The sequence below is a fragment of the Benincasa hispida genome, chromosome 1 (assembly GCF_009727055.1).
Source record: "Benincasa hispida cultivar B227 chromosome 1, ASM972705v1, whole genome shotgun sequence".
Classification (NCBI taxonomy): domain Eukaryota; kingdom Viridiplantae; phylum Streptophyta; class Magnoliopsida; order Cucurbitales; family Cucurbitaceae; genus Benincasa; species Benincasa hispida.
The window spans coordinates 29,612,498-29,621,098 of record NC_052349.1 but is presented as its reverse complement, the minus strand read 5'-3'; the positions used below and the strand labels follow the sequence as shown (position 1 = coordinate 29,621,098).

Here is an 8,601-nt window from a genome sequence, read left to right as displayed (position 1 = left end):
TGACAAATAGAAGTTCCACGAACTTGTACCTTAGTCACTTGGTGATCATGATTCCTTATTAAATTTTCTGCGTGTTTCTCTCAATTTATTGGGACCTTAAATTGAAAGGCCAAATGTCTCATGTTTCCTATGTAAGATAAATATCGATATAAAAATACTGTGATACTATTTTTTTTTTAGAACTATAAGATAGTAAATTTTAAGTTCGCAGAGAAATAATAATTCATAAACATATAGGTTCAATTTATATTATCCTTGTGTTAGAATTTATATCAAACCATCATCATTATGATTTATTTTATTTCACTTTTTATTATTATTTTCTTTATATAGAAACATACAATAACAAGAAAGTCTCAATTTGGCTCAAATGTGGAAGAAGGTTTTCAATTTTAAAGAGAGATTAAGATTTAATATTTGTGTCTTTTCCACTGTCCTTTCTCTAAAGTCTTCAATTCCAAAGAAATGTAGAATCAAAATTTTTCAATTGGTTGGTTTCTCTTTGTATTAATAGTTTTTTTAATTATTAATTTTAAGTTTTTATAAGTTCAACCATGGGAGGTAGTAATGTCCTTTAAACTATGCTTGAATTTTAAGTTATAACATCAGAATTTATAGAGTTGAGTTATATTTAAATCTTGCTAGGAGTTAAAATCATTATGATGGCATATTTACTTTTATTATAAATCAGTCTTAAACTTAAGTTGATTTTTGTCATTAGTCATGCGACAAGACAACGACATAACAAAAGACAAACATATACACAAATATGACAATTCGAACATGACAGAAAAACATAGTATAACTATAACCCAGAAGAATTGTGTGCATTAATTCATGAAAGATCAAAACATTACATTGTTGACACATAAAAAGGTAAAGCAGTAAAATTTAATTCATTAATTACTATTCAAATACTTATCACAAATGTTTGCAACCCTAACCAAATTTTAAAAACTAAAAACGAAGCTCCCATCCGGTAACCACTTGATTTTTGGTTTTGTCGGATTTGAAGATTAAGCTCTATTTCCTCTCCGTTGACGATGGTTTTTTCATCAATCAGTAAATGAATTGAATTCTAAATCAAATTATTTTTTTCAAAATAAAATACACTAATTTTTCTTTTAGTTTTCAAATTTTGGCTTAATTTTTAAAAATATTGATAAAAAGTAGATAGTAAAGCAAGAAATATAGATGTGAAATTGGTGTTTGTAGGTTTAATTTTAAAAAACTAAAACAAAAAACCAAATGGTTACCATCATGGTTTGACCTAGTGGTAAATAAAGGGTTTGGGTTTGATAAGAAACTAAGAGGGAACAAGTTCAATTCATGATGACCACCTACTTAGTATTTAATATCTGAGTTTCCTTGATATCAAAATGTAATAGGATTAGGTAAGTTGTCCCATCCATGAGATTAGTCGAGATGAACGTAAGTTGATCCAAACATTCGTGAATATCTCAAAAAAAAAAAAAAAAAAAAAAATCCAAATGATTAGAAACAAGGTTAAGAAAATGATTTTTCATCTAAATTTGGCTAAAATTTTGTACTTTATTGTGAAGAAGTGAAAACTAGTTGTAAACAAAGCATTTGAAAGTAGAAAATTAAAGATAAAATGAGAATCAAATTGTTAATCCTACGATGTTTCCTTATGCTTTCGACTAAGAAGTTAGAACTTCACATACTCATATCCCACCTCATAAAAAGCTACGTCAACTTAGATGTAAAAGAAACAAAACAAAGAGTAAAAATGCATTAAAGAAAATGGAGAAAGAAGCACTAGAAAAAAAACTTTAGAATAGGTGAAAGATAATGACTACCCACCATTAGACCTCTCTTTTTCAGTCTGCACTTTATGGTTCACTAATGGCTCTGCACACAGCAATTGGAATGTCAATATATAGTTCAGAATAGCCTTTCAAGTTCTGAAGCCATTGGGTAATTAAACAACAGCATTTATTCTTTTAAACCTATTCTTTCTCAAATCTTCTCTTCTTGAATCCAAGATAACCATTTTTTCCTTTAAAAAAAAAATAGAAGAAGAAACAAGCATCTCAGAGATATTCACTGAAAGTAATGAAAATCTAGCACAACATGCTCCAAATCTTAAGACTAGTTTGTTGAATCTTCCCTTTGAATGTTGCTGAACCCTCTTCTTGATGCGTCTTGTTAGTGTCATTGGCAAAGAGTCTCTCAACGATGACCTTTTTCATTGGAAGAACCTTTGTTGATAATTTTAACCTTTTCAAACGCTTTTTGGTATTGCAAAAAACTCTTCCCTTTGAAGGTTACTGAACCCTCTTCTCGACGCTTCTTGTTAATGTCATTGGCAGAGTCTCCCAACGATGACTTTTTTCATTGGAAGAACCTTTGTCAATAATTTTAACCTTTTCATACACTTTTTGGTATTGCAAAAAGTCCTAATTTCTTATAGTGAGTCTCTAATTTGTTTGAAAAAGATTATCACAAATTTTGATGTTATCATAAAGATTGGATCACTCGGTGCTGAGTTTCTCAGTTGTACTCGAACGTAGTGCAGCAACTTACCCTTTGTAAGGTTTGTTTCCAACAATCATGGATTTTGACACCCCAAAAAAAAAAAAACCAATTTTGCTTACTTTTTCCTGCCATTAATGTTACGCCTCAAATAATTCATAAGAAATATGCTACCAAAATAATCTGCAATACTCAAGAACTATGCTCAAAGTACATACGAATGAAGTGTTTTTCATAAATAAAGACTTCAAGAATGAAGAAAAGATAACACCATTGAAACGGCATGCAGAGAGCCAGTTACTACGACAAGACCTTGCCGCCCTTCCGTTCTCTGCTTGAGAATCTCAGCAGCGACTTTTATGGCATGTAATAACGAGGTCTCGGTAGTTAATACTGGTCTGTTTTCGAGTTTGCTTGTGAAGGAAACCGGTGCATCTTTAGTTTCTAAAGAAATAGGGATCCCCAATTCATTGGATGCTTGGATCCAGCAGTCTCTTAGAAAAACAGCTGAAGTTGTCCTTGATTTGCCTCCACCAATATGGGCTTCAGTTAAGACAATGGACTCCAATTTTCCACCTGAAAATTCAGTTAACAGCTGACTGTCAGCATTTCATATTGTCACATCTCACAACATCAGAGAAGACAGATGAACAACAAGATTACATGACATTGCATAACATATGTAAAGTTATACAGAATCTCTACAAAAAGTAATCATTTCGATAAATTGCAATCATTTCTGAAATTTTATTAGAGCGTGATCAAATGACTTTCGAGAATAAGTGAACAGTGTAGCCTAAAGCGATTTGATATTTCCAAATTAAAAGCTTATCTATGATATGCTTTTCGTTCATTGATTTCGCTTCTCAGGATATCTGTATTGGGGTGCTTACTAGGCTCACTTTATTTATATGTTTTCTCTTTGCTTTTTTGACTCCCTTTGGAAGTTAATTTGTTTCTTTTCATTCCTTCAATTGAAGGTCTCATTTTTGTTTTCTTTCTTTTTTTTTTTTTTAAAAAAAAAAAAAAAAAAAAAAAAAAAGAGCAAAGGTAGAATGGGAGGCATGTAATTTAATGGAGTCCATACCTCACACTTTAGGCCTCCTATTTGATAAATAAAGATCATTTTGTTTCCGTTTTCATTTGTTTAGCTTCTTTTAACTAAAATTTGGAACTTAAACTAATATTTAAGAACTAAAATGAAATTTTTAGAATCTATCATAAATTCACTAGACAAAACTGTCGTTAACAGTTTTAGTTTATCCACACTATTTAAACATATTTTTTCTTACCAACTTTTGTTAACACACTTTCTTCCAGTCGTTTATTTTGATCTATACACACTTTAGCTAATCTATCTCTGTACACATTCTCATATGATTCAAAATAAACATTCTCATATGATCCAAAAGAAACATGGTTATTCGAACCAGATGAGGCCTAATCCAAAAGCTTCACGAGTATCAAAGAATTTATAATCAAGAAAAAACTTCTGTGGTGAAGAAAATACGAGACCAACTCTTTGCAGGGGAAGGTTATACCTTGAAGGAACTCTCTGGCAAAACCAATGTGATCCTTATCACTGGCCATTGCAACCACAAGAGCCAATCGAGCTTCAGGAAAAGCCATTTGAATGGTATCCACTAATGCTTTAGCAGAGTCTTTGGTGTGGGCTGAGAAAACATTCAAGAACCAATTAGAAAGGCCGTCTAAAAGAATGCAAGATGACACCAACATCGAGAACAACGAAACTCCAATATATATCAGTTGATGCGGGTTGAAATTTTAACATCAAGTGGATCTACAATATTCTGCAAAACTTTAAGCGGTCAGCAGACCAACTATAAACATTTACCACTAACAGCTAAAAGAGTGCCCATGTCCTGAACATCAAATTACCAAAAGTCTTTAAGTACAATACGATAGACAAGATGCAGCACAAGCACAATGATCAGGTCCCAACAGACCAAACTTGACATTAGTAGACAGAAATGTGAATGCACCTCCGTCAAGCAATATTGTTGCTCCAGGCAGTCCAAGAACCCCAGCTTCCTTGGCTGGTAAGAAATGACTTCTACCGACCAGGAATGTTTGCTCTAGTCCACTCCTGACAGATGCATCCGAAATTCTCCAACCTGAGTTATTTATCACGATAGGAGAAGATTAAAAGAAAGTATTCAGTGAAATAAACTACAATCTATCATCTAAAAGCAAGAAATTATAAGTATCTTTTCCCTACGACTTTAGCAGAATTGTCTCTAAAGTATCCTATCTGCACAGGTCTCACATGCAAAGGGCACAAACTATTCAGAAACTTCAAAAAGAAAAGTGTAGATGCAACAGACTCCAGCTATTATCTTCAGTAAACGTGTCAGGGAAATCATTACACATCACATGTTTATTCTCTACATGAAGGTATGGATATCAAATCAAATATACAAAATGATATTATACCTAAATTGCGGAGAGCAAGAATAACACAAGTTGCAGTTGCTGCATTCTGAAGTTGATGATGTCCAAGCATGCGGAGGTTGACATCCAATAACTCGATGAACTGCATGATAGAAACCAAATCGTTAAGAAGAATTTTATTGATAAGTTGTTGAGTTACACGATCATCTATGCGATCCGCTAAACGATTTAATACACGACTATTTGACAATGAGATTGAGAAACTCTTGCTTGAAATTCAAGGAGTGAAATTTGTATTTGTTTAAGAATACATGAGCCATACTTCATCGTCTATTTGAATTACTACGTCACAGCATTGGCAAATTCCTCCATTGAGCAGGCTTACACCTTTTATGGTACTTCTATTTCCAGGACCTGAGGCTGAAATTACTGGCGAAGACATGGACAATGCTTTATCACGAAGAATGCGCTCAATACTTGGAAGGAATGGGCCACCCAGAATGGCCTGACATCAAATTAAGGAGTCCATTAGGAATAAATTTCAGAAGAGAAGAGAGATAGAATGAAACAGGATAAATTATCACAATTGGAGTTGGAGAATAAGCTTCTCTCTCACACACAGACACAGACAAACAAATACATAGACTTACATCAACTTCAGTTTACAGCAACAGACTAATTTGATACCTTCCTATATGGCAATAATTTGAAAGATGGGCAGGAATTCAGTTTTCTTGTGTTGTGCTTAAAGTTCATTGTGACAAAAACCTTCAGTTTAGTCTTTCAACCAAATTATTATTTCAAACAATAAGTATGGCTTATTAGAGAGCACTTTCATGATCTCCATAGTCTTATGTAAGTTCAGGCTGACTTTAAGTCCCCTCTTCACTTCTAGTAGGTCATGTCAACTCATTAGAAAAGGAAAAACTAATAATGCGTGGATAATGAATATCAAAGGCTGAACAAAATCAAACAGCATCAAAATTACATCAAGAAAACAACCTAACTGGACAACCACGTTTAATTATTCCAGCCTTTGCTGTTGCAATGCTTTCCAAGGAGCCACCCAGGGCAGCCATGTGTTCCTCTCCAATTGAAGTTATGACTGCAGCAGCAAGTCCAGAGCTACAAATTATGTTTGTTGCATCTCGTGCACCACCAAGTCCAGCCTGTTTCAGTTAAAATAAGAACATGTTGTCAATGGCCTTATAAGCTTCTTTTGGAGAAATAAAAGATACTTGACAGAAAAGATTAGTCTAAAAGAAAGTGAACCTCAATGACTGCAAGATCAACATTCTCTTGAGCAAAGAGCAAGAATGCCATAGCAGTAAGGACCTGGGAGAATTTCATCAGCTTGTCTAAAAGATTGAAGAAACATTAATGACTGCATAGGCCAATGAACTTTTAGGGGTTCAAAGGTTTATCATTGACACGAACAATTTATATCTTACTAGATGAAACCAAGCCCAAAATGATGCAGGATACAGAACATCATTTTGCTTAATTAAATCATGTAGAAGAATCAGAAGCAGCAAATAAGCCATTTGGATTCTTAGAGAATTTTCAATCACAACAACAGACAGCATGAATTAGTACCTCAAAGTGACTTATGCGTCCATTTTCAAGCTCTACTGACTGGTCAAAAAACTCTTTGTTCCTTTTGAAAAGAGAGTTTAGAGCCTTCCCAGAGACCATCTCTCCAGATCTTCCGAGCGAAATACGTTCCCTTATAGTTTCAATATGAGGACTACACATGAAAAAGTTCACAAGCAGAAAGTTATACCTTCTCAAATCACTCCCAAGTATGAGTATACAGAAAATTTGATCACAGTTGGCAATTAGGCTGTACCTAGTATAACAACCAAAGGAGTATCCCTCTGCTCGTAAAATGTTAGAAAGGAAAGCCGCAGTCGACCCTTTTCCTTTCGTTCCCGCAATGTGAATTGCCTACAATTGTCCTACAATTAGTCACTATGAGCTTAAACTTTTCATGTGCCATTTTCAAACGATGGTAATGTCATTTACCATCACAAGTGAGGAGAGTATAAATATGAATAAAAGATTAAATCTGCAAGCTTTAAGGCTTAACAGTGATCGAATAAATACTTTTAAGTCTAATTTAACTCAGTTGAGTTGCAGAAAATATGGGTCAGTCCAGGATTGCAAAAAATAGTTAGACTAAGAAAAGTAAGAGGCAACCTTAAACTTCGACTGTGGATTACCCAGGCGCTCCATCAGCCTTCTCATCCTTCCGAGATCGAACCCATCATCAGAATCAGTGCCAGCGCCTTTGGGCACACCCAATTTCTCGTAGTTCTTCAGGGAATCTAAATATTCCATGAATTCGGTCATGTGTTGATCTTCTGGGTGAGTGCTAAAGCATTGTTTGGACCCTATGCGGACACTGATAGAAGGGCATTCACCACGGAAATGATTTAGAAGAAGGGTTCCGAGAATCTGAGGTCGACAATGGTGATGATATTTGAAGATCTTCATTCTGAAATGGGCATTGTTTCTTTTGGGAAAAAGGATTGAAGGAGATGCGACTTGTGATCTTGAAGAATGGCTGATAGAGCAAGTGTTCGAAACTCTTGGATTGGAAGGTTTAGGAGTTGAATTTAAGAAAACTGTGTTTAAAGTGTAAGGTTTGGAAATTTGGATTTGGTGTGCAGATTTAAGTAGCTTGAGGATAAAGTGTAGATTTATAAATACTTAATTTATGAAATATTTTTTTGTATTTAATCACTTATTAGATTTTAAATTAGTTTAAATTTGTTATATTAATTATTTTAATATAATTAAGTTTAAAATAAATTTAAAAAAATTATAAGAATATTTTTTTAAAAAAAATGAAATAGAGGTTTTGACTAAAATTATAATTTTATTTAATCTATTGTTTTAATAAATTTATATTTTAACCTTACTAGATTTTAAAATAAAATTTCATAGACTTTGATCACTTTAGCTAATTTGAAAATGATCAATTTTTTTACCATAATACGTTAACTTAAAATTGAAATAAACTAATATTTTAATATTAAATTCAATTATTGAAAACTATACTTTTTTTTTTTTATCAAATTACATTTGAAGAATAAAAAAATTATAAATTTTGAGTTTTAGTTTTTATTTGGTCACTAAATTGTTTTAAACATTTTAAATCGTTATGTTTAGAAAATGATTCTAAATCAAATCAAAATGCTATTAAATTAAATTAAGCTTTCAAACATATATAGTTCTACACATATAACCTAAATAAATATAACTACACAATTGCAGTCTATGGCGTGCTTGGAATGACTTAGAAAAAAAATATCTTTCAAAAATGCATTTTTAATTAAACACTTTTGATAAAAACTCATTAAAATAATAATAAAAAAATGTACATATATTGCAAATCTTTCGTAAAAGTGTTTTTATATACAAATTTGTCTAGTTTGTTATATACTAAGAGTATTTTTATTAATATTTTTCAAGGTTAGTTGGTGGTCGTCGGCGGTGGTAGCAGAGTTGGTGGCCAGAATTTTGCCAGCATAGGGGAAGGGTTACCAGAGATTGGTTGATGGTGGTCAGAGTTGGCCAATGGCAACTAGTGATTGGCCGACGACAGTCACCAAGGTGGTGGCTAGAGTTGGCTGGTGGCAGTCGTAAGAGGTGGCGATCAAAGTTGGTCGGTGGCAGTCGTAGGAGGTG

General features: G+C 33.1%; 1 protein-coding gene across 1 annotated transcript; it reads right to left on the bottom strand.

Moving 5' to 3' along the window:
• Nucleotides 1-2,648: 2,648 nt before the first annotated feature.
• Nucleotides 2,649-7,568, bottom strand: LOC120091533 (dihydrofolate synthetase). The gene is made up of 10 exons (XM_039049645.1): nt 7,108-7,568; nt 6,758-6,855; nt 6,505-6,655; nt 6,181-6,243; nt 5,916-6,077; nt 5,231-5,413; nt 4,951-5,050; nt 4,500-4,631; nt 4,038-4,169; nt 2,649-3,072 (listed from the first exon to the last, which is right to left on the bottom strand). Exons 1-10 carry the CDS (start codon nt 7,402-7,404, stop codon nt 2,744-2,746), a joined length of 1,647 nt encoding a protein of 548 aa, XP_038905573.1. The 5' UTR covers nt 7,405-7,568; the 3' UTR covers nt 2,649-2,743.
• Nucleotides 7,569-8,601: the final 1,033 nt, after the last annotated feature.

What these genes read in the sequence shown, in the direction of transcription:
- LOC120091533 (XM_039049645.1), bottom strand. Translation starts at nt 7,404, where the DNA reads ATGAAGATCTTCAAATATCATCACCATTGTCGACCTCAGATTCTCGGA. An exon ending in GACGCATAAGTCACTTTGAG is followed by an intron (nt 6,244 to 6,504) that starts GTACTAATTCAT and finishes AAATTCTCCCAG; the next exon opens with GTCCTTACTGCTATGGCATT. An exon ending in TAATTCAAATAGACGATGAA is followed by an intron (nt 5,051 to 5,230) that starts GTATGGCTCATG and finishes TCTATCATGCAG; the next exon opens with TTCATCGAGTTATTGGATGT.